At 33.1% G+C, this 18639-nt stretch overlaps 1 protein-coding gene across 1 annotated transcript; it reads right to left on the bottom strand.

Annotated features, from left to right (window-relative positions):
• Nucleotides 1-4158: 4158 nt before the first annotated feature.
• LOC133285978 (aspartyl protease family protein 2) lies at nucleotides 4159-5484 on the bottom strand. Its single transcript, XM_061483306.1, has one exon. The coding sequence runs from the start codon at nucleotides 5482-5484 to the stop codon at nucleotides 4159-4161; it is 1326 nt and encodes a 441-aa protein (XP_061339290.1).
• Between the last annotated feature and the right edge of the window lie 13155 nt (nucleotides 5485-18639).

Raw genomic sequence — 18639 nt, 5'->3', positions numbered from 1 at the left:
TAACTTCAATTAGTTATTGTAATTTTCTGTATTTAAAATGTGATGTTGATGATGGAAGTTCCAACTTCTCCTCTCACCAACCTAGGACCACCAATAGAAACAAAAAGAAAAATGTTAATTTAGTTGTTTGTAATCAAAATTACTCCTAATTGCCTAGAAGGACTTTACATCTATGTTTTGGTAAACTCACTCAGATAATCTTTAATAAAACTCATACGAAGCTATACATGCCTCTTGTTTCGCACATTCTGTGGATACAGTATTATGTAATTAATTAGCATCATTTTCTTATTGATTAAAAAGCGAGACACAGGGCATATTTGGTTCACAATATAAGATAAGGTTGGATAGTATAAGACCTGATTAAATTTTCATATGTTTGGAATGGTATTGTATGAGATAATGTATTGTAGATGATAATATCATACAATATTTAGTAATATATAAGATAAATATCTTATTATTTATGATACGTCACTGAGAAAGTCTCTAATATATTATATCTTTTGGTGATCTCTAATATATTATATCTACCATGACATTGGTGTGCTATTCGCAACAACAATTTCATATATTATACACGCAGCAAAAGGGGTGGAACTACATGTTCATTTGGAGGCCTTTTCAATTTTTTAAAAATTATACTTGTACGAAAAAAAAAAATATAGGTAAGTTTTTCAAATTTTAAAACATACCTTATATGATACAATTTTAGCATATATTTGAGCCCATTGAATGTACTTATATTAGTTCTGTCCCTTCATAGCAACATCAGTTAATAGAAATGATATGGTACTTCAATATTATCGTTAAGTGCGTACATGACATGTTTCGAATTACAAAGGACAAATAGAAGTCCATTCAGAAAATAATCTCTTTAATACTCGCTTATAAGATTTTTTTTGAGTGATACATTTTTATTCTAATGTTTTTTCTCTCTTATGCCCTACTATTAACTTATTTTAATATTTTAACATGTCACCTATAATAGGAGAGTATCCATTATCTATAGGAGTAAAAACATTGAACCCATTCTTTTTACTTTTAATTAAAAACGGTGCTTATTTATTCAATTTAAAAAACTTGTCAAAATAAAATTAATTTTGTTCGCATTGAATCAACATGGTGTTGTTGGATGTATGTGAACTCAGTGTTGTGGAGTTGTCGTGTAGTTGTGGGAATGGGAGTTAGAGACAGGGAAGAGAGCGTGGGGACTGAAGAGAGATCACATGTGAGAAGAGTAAGTGCGCGAAAACATTGACAGCTGGATCTGCTATCGAAGTACATAGCTGCTATCACAAACACTCATATTGCAAATTGTCATTTTTCCCTTTTATTAAAACGAAATACTAATACGAGTTAATTATTTTATGTTATTTCACTTTTAAAATCTTATTTATTTATTTTTATTTTTTAATTGTGGGTCTCACAAGACTTTTTTCTCTAATACGAAAAAAATGAGAATAGCATTCGCTTTTATCAAATCTGTCACAATTTGTGTCTTTCAATAAGCAATAACTCCTTCACCTCGGCATGCTGGGACTTTGACTATATTGTCACCTTTTAGGCAAAAAGTTATCGAATTGTCACGTCAGGAGAAAAAATTGTCAAAATGCCACGTCACAATCTCGTTGGTCTGACAAGCGGAAATGGTCTGGACATGTGTCAGCGTCTGAATGGTCAATCATTTTCACTGGGCTGCTCAGCTAGAATGACAGAATGCTGACACATAGCAAAAATACAAGCATTCTCTGGATGTCTGTACTTTGTCACGTGTCAGTATTCTGTCATTCTAGCTGGGCAGTTCAGCGAGAATGGTTGACCATTCAGACGCTGACACGTGTCCAGACCATTCCCGCTTATCAGACCAGCGAGATTGTAACGTGACATTTTGAAAAAAAAAATTCTAACGTGACAATCCAGTAATTTTTTTATTAAAGGGTGGCAACATGGTCAAATGTCTCCGGCATGCTTTGGAGGCCTCTTTTCCTCTCCCACATGTTCAGCTGATTAATGCATCAAGCAGTTTTAGATTGCTGTGACTTGCATGCTGTGTTCCGAAATTATGGTTTTGTTTGAATTTTTATATGAAATTCATTTTGTTAAGTGGTTTCATGGTTTAGGAAACATAGTTTTGTTACGATTTAGTTTATAACTAGTTTATTGGATTTGAATAATAGATAATGCAGAGTCTCACAAGAAATTCCAATATGTTTTAATTTCATACCATATAAAAAATTATCTTAACCTAAAAGCTTAAATTGTTAGATGAATACCACATTAATAATTTTATTATATTTCTCTAACATCACTTGTTATGTATTATATTTTTTCGAATGGATTTTTGAAAAGTCTGAATTATATATATTTGAGATTAATATTTAAAAAACATTTTTAAGTATATAGAAGTATTTTGACTCTTTTTAAAAAGACAAAAATCTTGACTTTATGAAAAAGTATTATTTTATCTTTTATTTTACTTATGTTTTTTGGGATAAGATAGTCTTACTACCAAATAATATTACTACTAATATTACTATCATATCTTGACTGTTGATTTCCGTCAATCAACGGTTATTATTTTCATAAATCAAACTCATTAATTAATTATTAATTCGCAATAAATGATAACTATTTATTGACGAAAATCAACGGTTATTATTTTCATAAATCAAACTCATTAATTAATTATTAATTCGCAATAAATGATAACTATTGATTGACGAAAATCAACGGTTAAGATATGGTAGTAACATTGATAGTTACATTATTTGGTAATAACAATATCCTATCTCATGTTTTTTTTTTAAAGTATCATCCAAAACACACATTAAAAATGAAAAGCATTTTTATTTTGAAAAAAAAAAGCTTCTTAAAGAAAAAAAATACCATTCTAGTTTCTTCTTTTTTACTAACTTATTTTTTTTTTTTAAAAAAAAGTTGCATTCAAACACACACTTAAAATGAAAAGTACTTTTATTTAAAAATAAAAACAAAAACTGTCCAAACACATAGTTTTTTTTATTAGATTTTATTATTCTCTAACACATGGACTCATATGGGCTCTGCATACTTTTTTGTGTGTAAGAAATATATTTATCTCCTATGAAAACATTTAAACTCTCAGTTTAAAAAAAATAGTTGAATTCTTAAATCAATTAATAAATAATTCCATCATTACACCAATTCAAAAAATGTAATCTTTTTTTCTTTTAGTACAAAAAATGTGATCATTTATAACGCAGTTTTGTTAATTCATAATTCATTTTAATTTATATGATTTTTTATTTTACATAGCTGATATTTGGAATGTTACGAGATAAAACGGTCAATCTTACGAGCTAATATGGTCAATGCAATCATGATTGCAACGATTACTAGAATTGAAATGTCAAAGACCTCATGGCGTTACGTGGTCCACAATTAAAAATCCTGACATCAAGGGTTGGTCCTGTCTTGTTTGGTAATGGGATTCATAATTTAAAACCCTAGCATCTATGGTTGGGTCCTATCTGGTTTGGGTCAATCGTGGACCTTAAAACTATGAGTGTTCATTTCATAGTTATGTCTACGCTTTTTGTTGTATGCATCACATGTCTCTAACTTAATGAAGGCCTAGTGGGTTTTACTTTTATTTTTTGTAGTAGATTAGTGGATTTTACTTTAACAGGCCTTTTTACCGCCAATATTATTAACAGCAATAGTACCTTGATACTTCCAATTCATAATCACACACAGCCTTTAAGACAGACATATATATAAAAGATTATTCACATCAAATTAATTGGCTTAATTTATCATAAACGTACAACCCAATGCATTTTGTTCATTGCTTACGGTACAATGTAACATGTACACGTGATCATTTACTGCGAGTGAATGATTGCATTACATGAGACACATAGAAACACTTCAATTATTTACATCATGTCCCAAAAATTTTCGCGGCTGCAAAGCACAAAAATCAGATAAATAAACCAAAGCGAATTCAAAAAAATACAAACCATTTCAACTTCCTTCTAATGAAGTTGTTCACATTTCATGATAGTAATCCAAACAAACTAAAAAGTCTCCAAAAAATATATATATATATATATATCTAGCAATAATAAATCCGTATTATTTTTCAAAAAAAGAAAAAAAAAAAAGGGTTTGGTTTTAGGGTACGGCGCATCCATGACGCGAGAACCCGAGTCGCGACCTGTCAATGTCGAATTCAAACAAGTAACCTTGTTGCATCAGATTCCCTAACACCGAAAACCCGGAACCCGGTTTCACGGGTTGGATTGCCAGGCACATGACCCGATCCGCCGCCTCAATGAAATAGTTTCGCGCCGGCGGCGACATCACCGATTTTCCGACAAGAGCAATGCTCAGCTTTGGCAGCCTCGGCCTGAACACGCCAGAGACATTCACGCACAGGTCGAATCCCAGAGCGAGGTCCTCCGCTGTCGGAAGACTCACGCGCCGCTGGAACGCCGCCAGGACCTGCCTGTAAGCCGGCTCCGCCAGGAACGTCAGCGTCGTGCCGGAGTCCACGACGGTTCCGCCGTTACCTTGCTCGTCAATTGCCCAAACGGAATGACTTATCGGTAAGTTGGCGCCGTCGACGGTGACGCTGTCGATGCCAATGTAGTAAAATGAGGGAGAGAGAGGGTTATTTAGCAAAGGCGTGTAACTGAACTTGCGAGAAACGACGTCGTTAGCGGAACCGCCGATGGTTAGGTAGCTCTTTGGAGGCGGGGATATGGTGTAGTCGAGTAGACAGTAAGAGAATTTGTTCCCGAACTTGCGACCCAATTGGGAATTGAACGATATGGACCCACGACCCAAGCCCATTACTCCTTGTGCTCCGTTGAAGCTCCCACCGGTCACGCTCGGGCCGGAGATCCGAAACGCGCACCCGAATGAGAGTTTTTTTATTTTCGCTTCCCTACCTGAGCTTGTGTTGAACGTCGTCGTTTCTTTCGAGAAGAACCCGCTTGTTACGGACCCGTCCGCGTAGGAATACTCGTAGCGGCACGGGCTGTGGAGCCGGGTACGGTTGCAGGGTCGGGCGGGTTTCGGGTGTGGAACGAGTCGACACGGCGAGTCGTAGCAGTGGTGGGAAGAGAACGTTTTGGAGTGTCGGGCGAGGAATGTGGATTCGGGTCGGTGGTTGGAGCAGTTTTTGCAGGCTGAGCACTTGACCCATACTAGGTCGCTGCCGGTGTCGGCGACGAGGAGGAGGCGCTGCGGCGGCGACCCGATTCGGAGATCCACGAAGTACTGGCCGGATCCGGTGGAAGCGCCGGATATGAGCGGGGACTTTACAATGCTCCGGCGGCCGGAGAGGCGGTGGGTGTCGGCGGCGAGAAGCTGAGCTGGCGATAAGAGTGGGTTCCTCTGCAGCAACGGTAGCTTCAGGTATTCTGCGGAGTTGCAGAAATGGATGAAGGTGAAGACCAAAAAGAAGAAGAGGGAGGGAGAGGGAAGTGACGCCATTTTTGCAGGTGTTGAAGAACGAAGCAGAGAAAGAATGAAGTGAAAGTGTTGAAACTGAAGAAGTGAAAAATGAAAGAGACGATGATTGAAACTAACTGTTTTGGTGTTGTGGAGGATGTACTTTTATACTTTATAAGCATTTGGTTTTTGGGTGTATTTGTATTGTATTTCGTCGAGTAGGTTTATACGGTTATTATGCATACTTTGCTGTTTTTACCTGTGACCATTTTTCGATGCACGATCATTGTTTATAAGCCCGTTTATCATCCAATAGATTTCTACCACGTTACATTTCCAGCTGTTTTTTACTTCTTTTGACACACTTGCTGAATGTTGTCTTTTTGTTTTGTTTACCTTTAATGATATTATTGTCTTATTGATTAACATTATTATCAACCACGAGGCAAATTTTATTTATTTATTCAGCGTTATGGTAAGGACAGAAACGAAAAAGTGAGAGTCAATCTTATTACTCATCCTAATATGTATTTGCACATATTTGCAGGCAGTGCTTATGTTTATTGTTCACGGGTTATTATTATTATTTGGTAAGTGGTGTTTGTATGCTATTCTGGACAATAGTAGTGTTGTTGTTAAACGGAACGACAAAAGGCATTAAAAAAAGAGAGGAAAAGTTTCCAAGATTTTGTAATGCTTTATTTTATGAACCAAATCTAACTGTAGCATTAATTTATGCTCAGATTTTTAATGAATAAGCTTTTGAATATAATTGTGAACTACATCATAGGCATGGGAGCATGTGAGACAAGCATGTATCTGCGGATCAAAGTTGTTCGAATGCCTGGCTTGCAGTTGCGAGGTACCATAATATAAATCTGAATAAAGTTAAACGCATTAATTAATCAACTAATAACTTCACATTCCGACAATAGTAATAAAATGAAAAGACGATAGATTACCAAAAAAAAAATGAAAAGACGATAAAAACACACGGAGAAGTACTTAAATAAATATTTGCATTTAAGTCCATTTTTCTATCTAGGTTTAATAATAAAATTGAATAACATCATTGAAATTTCAATTAAAATATTATAACTTGTACGTTTGTGATTGCAAGCAGCTCTCGGTTACTAATCATCGATAGGAGGGCATGGAGGATCGACCAAGTGCAAGCCGGTGGCACATGCACCAATTAAAAAAGAGCAGTGAAAACAATATTTTATTAAATATTTTTGTAGGCTACAGAGCACCAAACTATTATTTTCTGAAAAATGATGAACTTGATATCTTTAATTTGTCATTGGATACCCGGGTTCACATGTACCGAGGTGATTAGGACACTATTACTTAAATCTTTGTCTTTATAGCTTGACTGCTTGAGAGCTTTGTCCCTTATGTTATTTGAGTAAAGCTTATGACTAGGATTTGCATGGGGGCATCTTTTGCATATTTTTATGTTTGACCAAAGTCATAATTAGAACCCCCCCGACATCTTTGATTAATGATCTTTGGGAATTTTTGTACGATCTGAAAATCTTAGCAGTTTCTTTAACGGAAATTGTTTTCTTATGCTACATAAGAGTGTTCTCTCCTACTCCTCTCACATTGAAAATTGAGCCCCAACTTTTTTTTTTTTATAAAAAAAAAATTGAAAGCCCACTTTGTTTTGTCTCAGCATAAGATAAAATTTATCACATGTTGCATAAGAAAACTAATACCCTTTCTTTAATATGCAATATGTGGTCATGACTCATGAGGATAAATCACTAATAATATCAGTTATAAATTCTCATTTTTAACTTTTTTAAAGAAAGAAGGGTATTCACATGTACAATTAAAAAACAAATTAATCTGTTTATCAAAAAAAAAAAAACAAATTAATCTCGAATTAATCCTTTAGTTAATTGAGCCAACCGAGTTGATTATTGTAGCAATTTTACTTGAATGAGATTTATACGATTGCTAAGACAATGGTTTAGTTTACTCTATAACAGTAACTTAGGAGGGCAGTTAATTAGGAAATTAATATTAGAGGTTAAAGAAGGGCAGCAGAAGTTAGGGACATTCACCATACTACCACAAAAATATATATAATATATCAAAATGTCACACATTTGAAAAATACACCAAAGTGCCACGGCACCATAGTAGTTGATAAGGGTGTTAATGGGTCACGCCGAGCCGAATTTTGGTCTTAAAAGTTAAGCATGTGTTTAAATGTGTCAGCCTGATCAGGCCTATTACATGTTATGAATATAATTATTAGCATGTGGCCTGACTTATTTACAAAAAATGAAAGCCTGATTTAGCCTGTTTAAAAGAAATAAGACAACAAAAATTTATCCAAACAGAATGTACGATCAACAACATTAGTAATTTCATAAATATTCATAAATTCAATGTATATCCAAACAGTATAATATAGAACAAAATCATTCAAAAAGTCTGTTTAACCAATAAAATGAGGTGAAATGGAATGAGGGGAGACAGAGCTATTAAAACTAGTATAAAATATATAAAAAAAATTAATATACTAGGCCAGCCTGAGAGGCTCTAAGGCCAAGTTTTTGAATTGAAGCCTGGGACCTTTTTATTAAACGAGCTTTTATACAAGTCCAAGCTTGATTCCAACAACCAATTCTAGACATGTAAGCTCAGGCCTTCACGAGCCGAGCCAAAGGCCCCTGAAAGGCCCTTGGTTCGTTTATCGCGATCACCCCTAGTCGCTGAGTTATGTAGCGACTATGGAAGACATGTGTTCGTTTTGCAGAAGCGTAAGAAGCCTGCTTTGGCCTGAGTATACCAAAGTCGCTACTCTATGTAGCGATTGTGGTTGAATTAGCAACTTTACCATAGTAGCTACCATTGTTGTAAAAAATTTACGTTTTTACTAGAGTGGTGCGTGTTAAAACGCAAGTAAAAACGGTCCTTGGTAAAAACTGATAAAAATGCCACGTAAAAACGATAAAATCTTACGTTTTTACCGTTTTGACTGTTTTTACTTAAAACAAAAAAATTGAAAAAAAAGATTTGCAAAAAAAAACAAATTTTTGTTTTCCCCAAATTATATGCACGGTATCTTGATATCTTTTTGTTTGGATATATGTCTTTTATAATTATCTCTTATAATGCTGCAATTCTATTATACGTTATGCTATGAGAATCGTTTTGTGTTTTTGGTCATTGTGTGCATTAAAAAAAGTGGAATTATATCTTAACGAGCGATGATCCAAAATCTACAGAGTGTATGAAACAGTTAGAGCAGATTAGTTATCCATTACTTGTTAGTTATCACTGTTTATAATTTTGATACTTGGTTATCAAAAATAATTTTTCTTTTCAGATAGATAAGTGGCTCAACACACATGTTCATTATGTGATATATTTTTTTACAGCATATATATAATTTTGTATCTTGACCTTAAGTAGTAGAAAGTAGAAACTTTACGTTTCGTGTCGTTTCTACCACCCCTTTTCGTTTTCACGTAGAAACTCGAGTTTAATAACATTGGTAGCTACCCTATGTTGCTACTTTGATTTTGCTAGACAATTCTCCCATAAACGATACCTATTTCAACTACTTTGGTCCACTGTCTAAGTTTAATAATCTAAAAATAAGAAAGAGGGATGTCGGTAATAAATTATTGAACCCTCTATTCTAAATATTTTATCTATTCTTAAATAAAAATTTAATATTGACATCACTAATGGATAGTAAACTCATGTTATTTAATTGAAATCAAACATAAAATTTTACAATAAGAATTTTAAAATGAAAATATCAAAAAATAAATTTTTAACGTTTTATATAAGTAATAACATCTCTACGATCATGGTGTACATTAATGAAAAATAAATAAATACTTATTAATGTTTTAATATATAATTTTTTAATTTTTATATATGTTTTATCATTTTTTGTAAAACATTATAGTTTAAAAAATATAATGTTTTAATATATAATTTAAAAATATTTTTTTAAATTTTTATATATGTTTTAACTCATTTTTTATAAAATATTATTAAAAATGTTTTATAATAATATTTTATAAAAAAATTTAATAATTAAATAATTATACATAAGTTTTTTAATTATATATTAAAACATTATAGTTTATGAACTATAATGTTTTACAAAAAATGAATTAAAAGATATATAAAATTAAAAAATTATATATTAAACAATTAATTTTATAAAATATTATTAATCTATTAAAACATTAATAAATATTTATTTATTTTTCATTAATGTATGCCATGATCGTAGATATGTGTTATTACTTATATAAAAATGTTAATAATTTTTTTTTTTGATATTTTCATTTTAACATTCTTATTGTGAAATTTTATATTTGATTTCCATTAAATAACATGAGTTTACTATCCATTAGTGATGTTAATATTAAATTTTTATTTAAGAATAGATAAAATATTTAAAATAAAGGGTCCAATAATTTATTAACGGCATCCCTCTTTCTTATCTATGGATATTAAACTTCATGAGAAGGAGAAAGGCACTTGACCAAAGTAGTTGAAATAGGTAGCGACTATGGTAGAATTATCCAAAAGAAAACGGGAAAAGCTGTCACAAGGCCAAAGTAGCTACGTAGGGTAGCTACTATGGTAAAGTTTGTCAGCTAATATATATGGGAAAGTAATGGACAGATGTCACAATTCCACCAAAGTCGCTACATAGGGTAACAACTTTGGCATACTCAAGCCAAACCAGGCTTCTTACGTATCTGCATGGCTAACACGTGGCCTTCCATAGTCGCTACATAATTAAGCGACTACGATGCTGTGGAAGTTGGTATATTTTTTCAAACGTGTGGCATTATGATATATTATATATATTTTTGTGGTAGTACGATCAATGTCCCGAGAAGTTACATAATAAAGTTCTGTAGTTAAATAGGTATGTAAAAGAGTGGGGTTATGGGAAAAGAACTTATTGGGAAATATGAGAAGTGTCTCAAAGTGCAAGGGAAAGCCCCTATGTATGGTGTGTTTGTGTTGTATTTATTTTGTGTAATAACTGTGTCATCAATAAGAATTGTTCTCTTTTCTTGATAATCCTTACATATTGTGTATTGTTGTTCATATTCTACTATTTAATTGCTGGAAATGCATCAATTGGTCTGACATGTCGGATTATCATCACCATGGAGATATGGAAAATCCAACACTTCAACAATCCACTATTTCTACAAAGGCATTGTCCAAAACTATAGAAGTGGAATTTGCTACATTCGTAATGATTTTTTCAGCTTTACAAACCGAGGATGCCATTGATGAAACAAAGACAACATTGCCTGAAAGCTGTTTGACAACTTGACAATTGATCAAACAATTCCATTGCAACAACTCTTGCAGAAGTGTGCTTCCATTTTTTCCACCCGTAAGCAGCTTCATCCATGTAGATCAGTTGATCATTGCATTCCATTGAAGGAGGGAACAGATCCAATAAACATTCAGCCATATAAGTATGCTCATATATAGAAGAATGAGATTGAAAAATTAGTAAATGAAATGTTATCAGCAGCAATTATACGCCCCAGTAACAATCCCTACTCTAGCCTGGTAATTTTAGTTAAGAAAAAAGATAGAAGTTGGGGATTTTATATCGACTATAAAGCTCTTAACAAGGCTACCATACCAGACAAGTTTCCAATTCTAGTAATTGAAGAATTGTTGGATGAATTACATGAAGCTTTTTTTTTCTTTCAAAAATTGATCTCAAATTTAGTTATCACCAAATTCGAATGGTAGAGTCTGATATCCCAAAGACAACATTTTGGACTCATAAAGAGCATTAGGAGTTTTTAGTCATGTCTTTCAGTCTCACTAATGAACCAATGACTTTTCAATGTGCAATGAATTCCACTCTCCAGCCTTTCCTAAGACGTTATGCATTGGTCTTTCTCGATAACATCTTGATATACAGTAAGTAATGGGAGGAACTTTTGGACCATATAGCACAATTATTAGAAGTTTGTTTCTTTGCTAATAGGTAAAATGCAGTTTTGGCAAGATAGAAGTGGAGTATCTTGCTCATATTATCTCACATAGCGGAGTAGCAATGGATCCCAAAAAAGTGAGTTGCATGATACAATGGCCAATACCTCAAACAATCAAAGCGTTAAAGGGTTTCTTGGACTTAACAGGTTATTATCGACGATTCGTTCAAACTTATGGAAAGATTTCTCTACCTTTTAACTGATTTGCTTAAAAATGGATGTTTTGTTTGGTCTGAGACAACAACCTTGGCATTTGAAAAATTGAAGACAGCCATGACCTTTGTACCGATTTTAGCTTTACCAGACTTTTCTCTAGAATTCATCATCGAATGTAATATTTGGGCAAAGGTCTAGGTGCTATATTTACACAACAAACATCCAATAGCTCTATCTCCAATAGCAATGTCTAAGTCCGTTTATGAGAAAGAACTAATGGCTTTGGTGCTAGCCATTCAACTTTGGAGACCATATTTGTTGGGAAGAAAAGTTATGATTTTTACCGACCAAAAGAGTTTAAAATATCTTTTGGAATAACGAATCACTACTTAAGATCAACAAAACTAGTTGGCTAGATTGTTAGTTATCAATTTAACATTGTGTATAAGGTGGCGGCTAATAATAAGGTGGCGGATGCACTCTCAAGGAAGGAAAAAGATATGCAGCTACAAGTTATCTCACGACCTTTTTGGCTTGATATCTCTAACATTGATGAGGAGATTATTCACGATCCCTATTTATCTAAGATCGTGGCTGATCTAAAGACTAATCCAGATTCCCATCAACATTACACATTAGAGGGTCAACTTTAGGAATTTCATTCCTCTCCCACAAGTGGTCATGCAGTGGTATTCTGCACATTTAACTGGTTAGCCCAATCTTTGTTTCAGATTGGAATGAAGAGTGCAATGACTAATTTTGTAGCTGCTTGTCAAGTATGTCAACGAAGCAAATATCAGACAACTGTCTCAGTAGATTTGTTACAACCACTTATAATTTCTAATGCTATATGGGACGAACTTAGCATGGATTTTTTTGTGGGATTGCCTAAGTTCAAGGGGTTTGACACTTTATTTGAGATTATTATTGTTTTTTTTATGATATGAGATAACCCTATGATGCAGTGTCGTATTTCAGCACTGATGACTAATAGTTTTAATTGATCTATACTGTTAAGAGGAATCAACAAGTTCCTAACTCTCAACGTGATAATCTTTTAGATTTAAATCAGTTGCTGGGGACAACAACATTTAAATCTGAGAATAGGAAACGCGTAGTTCATCAGTGGGTATTGCTAAATGAACCGGAGAAACTGCATGAGTATACACGGAACATCTGGCTAGTACAGGGAACTATCTCAACCTTTTTCTTTTCCTTAATGCAACATTTTTTTTTAGAAATTGGAATTAATTTTTTTTAGAGTTTTAAGTAATAAAAACCCCAATCCATTGTTTTGTGAAAATCTGAAAGTTTTACTCAGTGCTTTTAAATGGAAGATTGGTAGAAAATTTGATCAGTCATTTGATTTAGAGCATGATTATGCACCTTAATTTTTCATAATAAGCATCAATGTAATGATTTTCATGATTCATTGAATATTCTCTTTAGTGATGAATTTTTTTTTAAGATAAAGAATAGGGGAATTACTGTGCATTCATAGTCGTGGGGTTTTGAGCCTATACAGAAAATTTTTATTGAGTGTGTGTCCCACTGTATGAAAGACTATAGAACTTGCTTTGTTTCTTGCTTGAATTGGTATGTGATATATTCTATGGATATGATTGAGGCATGTTCTTTCTTTAAACTAGATGGCCAAATAGCCAACCATTGCTGACATTCCTTAGTTAAACCCTTTTGAGCCTAGGCTTGTTTATTCTTTGAAAACCTATGAAGATGAATAAGCCACTTCCCATATAAATCCCCATTCCTCATCTTATTTGAGATTAAATTTCATATTTGAGTTGAGGAACAGATGTTAATTGTTGATTATATAAATTGTGATGTATGGGAGGACAGGGAAAAAGGGCAAAAGCCAAGGAAGTAAGGTTGGGTAGAACGAAAAAGAAACAAAGAAAAGGAAGATTACTCAGAAAAAGGAAAAAGAAAAGAATTAAAAAGAAAGAAGTGAATTTTTCTGAGAAAAGAGAACGAAAAAGAGAGAGAAAAGTTCAAAGGAAAAGAGAAAAAGAATGAACTGAAAAGAAAAATAAAGTTTTTTACAAATTGTTAAACGATTACACCTATTCCTCTTTAAATCTAAATTTTAATCTTTGAACTCATTCTCTAAAATTTTCCTCCCTTCAACCAGGCCAAGTTATAACCTTAAGCAAGACCTCTTGATCTGTGAGATATGTCACAATAATTGTGGAGAGCGAGAATATAAGCAAGCCTGTGGTTAGGGATGTGCATGGGTCAAACCAAACCGGACGTTTTGAAAAACCGAACCGAATTGGTTTAAATGGTTCGGTTTGGAAGTGGTTCGGTTCTGTTCAAAATTGGTTCGGTTTTGTTCAAAATTGGTTTGGTTCGGTTGAAAACGATTCGGTTCGGTTCAGAACCGGTTCGGATCAACCCACTTTTGAAAAGAAAAAAATTAAAAATTTAAAAAATAAAGTTATAAAAATCAATTTGGTTCGGTTTGAAAACGGTTCGATTCGGAAACGGTTCGGTTCGGTTCAAAATGGTTCGGTTCATGAACTGGTTCTTTAAAAACCGGTTTGGTTCATGAATTAATTTTTAAAAATCGGTTATTTTAAGAGCGTTTCAGTTCGATTCATGGTTCGGTTCAATTTTTTGGTTATTTAGCACACCCCTACCTATGGTAGTGTTGATTCAGTGGGATACGAGTGAAACACCAACCCTCTAAACAGTTGAGTGTGAGTGAATTGAATTCCTAGTGAGGGAGTGTTTCAGGAAATTTTTCTTATTCTTGATCTGAAGAAATTTTGTTGCGGCTTTTAACTTGAGAATTATGAATTTTGTTGATTGATGTATCATTCCTTAGATTCTGCATGTTCTGTAATCATGTCTCTGATTAAGTCCTTCCTGTCAAATTCCATGCAATTGAGGATTCTTACTCCCTATTTCTTTTGTTTTATCCTGATTGATTGCTAAGGACAACAATATTCAAATCTGAGAATGTTTGATAAACCCTTGATTTACCATGTTTTTAGGCTAAATTATACAAGAATTATATGGTAAATTGCATGAAATTCAAGGTGTTATATAATAAAATCATAAAGATTTGATAATTGAGCTAATGTTTTGGTATCTTGCTCATTTTGAAGGTAAATCTACAAGATTTGGTGCTAAGAAGTGATAAAGGAATCATAACAAAGATTTGAAACCCAATCTGCAGGATCTTAAATAAAAAAAGAAATAAATTAAGATTTGATTGGGAATTGATAGAGATTCATGGAAAGATTTGATGAATAATTAAAAGATATGGCTTCAAAGATTGTAAATAGGGAGCTTGGGGACAATGGAATTAACCAATTCACAGACACACCAGGGAATTACACAAAGACCTGAAGGAGAAATCCTGTTGCAGAGCGTTGGAGCACTGGGGAACCAAGTCAACATCACACCATTAGAGGCTTGGGAAACTATTTTCTTTCTTATTGCTTTTCAATTCAGTATGCTAGGCTAGACTTTTATGTAGTTAGGGAGAGATGGAACCCAAATTAATCTTATGCTTTGAATTAAATTGTCTCTGAATTCTTTTCTTTTTATAATTGAATAAATTTATCTGTCTTTAATGCTTTCTATGAGTTTTCTCCTTCTAGACTGTTTTAGGAGAATTGTATGACAATAAGAATGTTGGTGCATGAACCCTGACTTGGTAAATTTATCACAATCCTTGTGATCTAGGGATAGACATAGGGTAATTGTGCAATCTTGAATTCTTGATCTTAATGCATGTTTTCTTTGGGAATAACCGGGAAACTAGGGTTCTTCTGAAATCACATAGATTTAGGGTAACAAGGAATTGAGCCCTAATTAACTTAGGAAGAATTGATTGACAATATTTTAAGAACGGATTCTTGACAGTTTAATTCATAGCATATAGAGGAGATTGAGGGAAGTTGAAACCCTAGCTACGCTTGTTTTAAATCTTTAATCAATCATCTTTTCAATTGCTTTCTAATTTTGAATTTTAATTTGCATGTTATTAATTGTTTTTAATTTCATTTCTCTTCATCTCAATCTTTGTTGTCCAACTAAATCGTTGTTAGTGAATTAGTGCTTGAAAACCAATCCTCGTAGGAACGATATCGTACTCAGTACACTTTTATTACTTTTACGACCGGTGCACTTGTCGAAGTCGCAACACTAGTACTCAGGCACATATGACCCGCAAAGCCAATCTTCATTGCTTACCCACTTCCATTAAGGTCGGAGGTTGAGTCTATTTAAAAATTCACTATCATAAGCAAAGCTCTATGCCTTCTAGATTACACCCGAAGTTGGCTGCTTGATTCTATGAACTATTTTTAATTGTTAGGCATATTGGTGCAGTTGTTTTTCATCTTCAATTGCCCTCCAATGCTCATATACATATGGTTTTCCATGTTTTGCAACTTAAAGAGATCCTTTCAGGAGCATTCTATTCAAGACTTCAAGACCACTTACCTGACGATCGATTGGTTGATGGATTTCGTTTTTATCCATAATAGGCATTTGGATTTTGTACAATCTATTTTCATGGGGATTCATTAGACCGGGTACTCATTCAGTGAAAAGACCTTCCGCCAGAACAGGCTTCATGGAGGAAGTGTATATGATCCGTAACCAATTTCCAGATCTCAACCTTGGGGAGAAGGTCATTTCCACGGAGGAAAGTATTAATATGGTCGGTAACGCAATGGGTTCAGTGAAGGAAAAACCACCTATTTGGAAGGTGAATATTCCCAAGAATAAGCAGACAATATTTAGGAGGGCAATTAAGCAAGAAATTAATATTAGAGGTTAAAGAAGGGTAGAAGAAGTTACAAAATAAAGGTAGGCAATTAAGTAGGCATATATAGGAAGGGAGTTATGAGAAGAAAAAAATAAGGGAAAAATAACTTATTGAAAGATCTAAGAAGTGTCTAAGAGAGAAGAGAAAAACTCTTATGTGTGGTGTGTGTGTGGTGTGTTGTATTCCTTCTATGTAATAACTCTGGCATCAATAAGAATTAATATATGTTCTTAATAATCCTTATATACCATGTATTCTTATTCATATGTTGTTATTTAATTGCCAGAAACGCATTAGGATTTGTTTGGAAGTTGGTTTTTGGAGAAAAAGGAAGGGAAGGGGAGAGTTTTATTAATCCCTTCCCTTGTTTGTGAGTCTAAAAAAATAGGGGAAGGGAATTGGGGATTTTTGCAAAATCCTCCAAAACCCTTCCCACTTTTAAAATTAAAGTTTCTCCAATTTGGGGGGTTTAAGGGGAAAAATATTAAAAATAACTTATCTAACCTCAACATTAAAATGTGAAAATTACATAAATATGAATCATTTTTAAATGTGACATTATTAGAAAAGTCTCAAATACTGACAGAATTTATCGACGCAAAATATTTCGTCGAACATAGTGACAAAATTTTTGACGAAAATCACATTACGTCAAAAATAGAGATGAAACAAGAATTAGCCATAATCACTGACATAAATTTTATTCGAAAAAAAATTCAGCCAAAATTCTTGATATAATCTAAATTCCGTTGAAAATTTCAACGGAAATATTCCCGTCAAACTTTTCAAAAAAAAAAAAAATTCATCAAATTTTTTTTACAGAAAACAATTACGTAAAAATTTTATCGAAAAATATTTCTGTCAAATTTTCTTACGAAAAATATTTCCATCAAAATTTTCAATGGAACACATTTCTAGCGAAAATTTTCGACGAAAAATATTTTTGTAAAAAATTTTGACAGAAAATTTGTTGTGTCAAAATTCTTTTCGGAGTCTAAATTACGTTAAAATATTTGACAAAACATATTAGTCGAAATTTTCAACGAAGAATATTTCCTTCAAAAAATTTCACGAAACTTATATCCATTAAAAATTATCGTAAAAAGTTTCGACGAAAAATATTTCTGTAAAGAAATTTGACGGAAAAAAAATTCGTCAAAATTCTTTAAATAATCTAAATTCCGTCAAAAGTTTTCGACGAAAATATTTTCAATCTACATTTTGACGGAAAAAATTCCCTTGAAATTTTCGACGAAACACATTTTCTTCGAAAATTTTCGGCATAAATATTTCAAGCAAAATTTTCAACAAAAAACATTGCTATCATAATTTTCAAAGGAACACATTTTCTGCCAAAAACTCTCGATGAAAAATATTCCTGAAATTTTTTTTGACAAAAAAATATATTATGTCAAAATTCTTTACGGATCTAAATTTCGTCAAAAGTTTCACAGAAATATTTCCCTCAAAAATTTTGACAAAAAAAATTTCATCGAAATTTTTCGTTGTGACACATTTTCATCAAATTTTTTTGATTTTGACGGAAAACATTCCGTCAAATTTTTTGATGGAATTCTTTTTTTTTTTTTTTTGCAGTTACCCAACCCTAATTATCTCTTTGAGGCGAGTTGGCTCCTTCCGGTATCCCCACAAGCTTCGACTCTTTGAGCCGGCTATGGGACTAATCCGGAGTGCGAGGGTCAGTGATGGCTAAAGGTTCAGCCCCCTCCCCAAGAATGCATTCAGCGGGAATCGAACACATGTCCAACCCCACTAACTCAGCGCCAAAGAACCAACTCAGCCCCCTCCCCAAGAATGCATGCATTTTTTGATGGAATTCTTTTTTTGGTCAAAACTTTTGATGGAACTTTTGTCGTCAAAAATATTAAACAAACCATTTTCATCAAAACTTTTGATGGAAACTAAATTTCGTTGTAAATTTTGACAAATTTAGTTTTGTAAAAAATTTCATCAGATAAAACTTATGTCGCCTTTCGATGAAAAGTATTCCAATGAAAAACTATTTTTTTGACGGAATTTTTATCGTTTGCAACGTAGAATTTTCGTCGAAAATATGATCTTTTTTAGTAGTGTGAAAAATACATAAATAATTTTGTTTAGAAATTTTAAACAATTTTGTTTGTAAAATGTAATAATTATATTAATTTTTAAAAAAGGGTGAAATTTTAAAAATATCTTATTGACCCTCCAATTTTTCCT

Source organism: Gastrolobium bilobum, unplaced genomic scaffold, assembly GCF_033153095.1.
Source record: "Gastrolobium bilobum isolate Gb01-03AN ecotype WA unplaced genomic scaffold, APGP_CSIRO_Gbil_v1 utg4364, whole genome shotgun sequence".
In the NCBI taxonomy this organism is placed as follows: domain Eukaryota; kingdom Viridiplantae; phylum Streptophyta; class Magnoliopsida; order Fabales; family Fabaceae; genus Gastrolobium; species Gastrolobium bilobum.
This window is presented reverse-complemented; position numbering and strand designations above follow the sequence as displayed.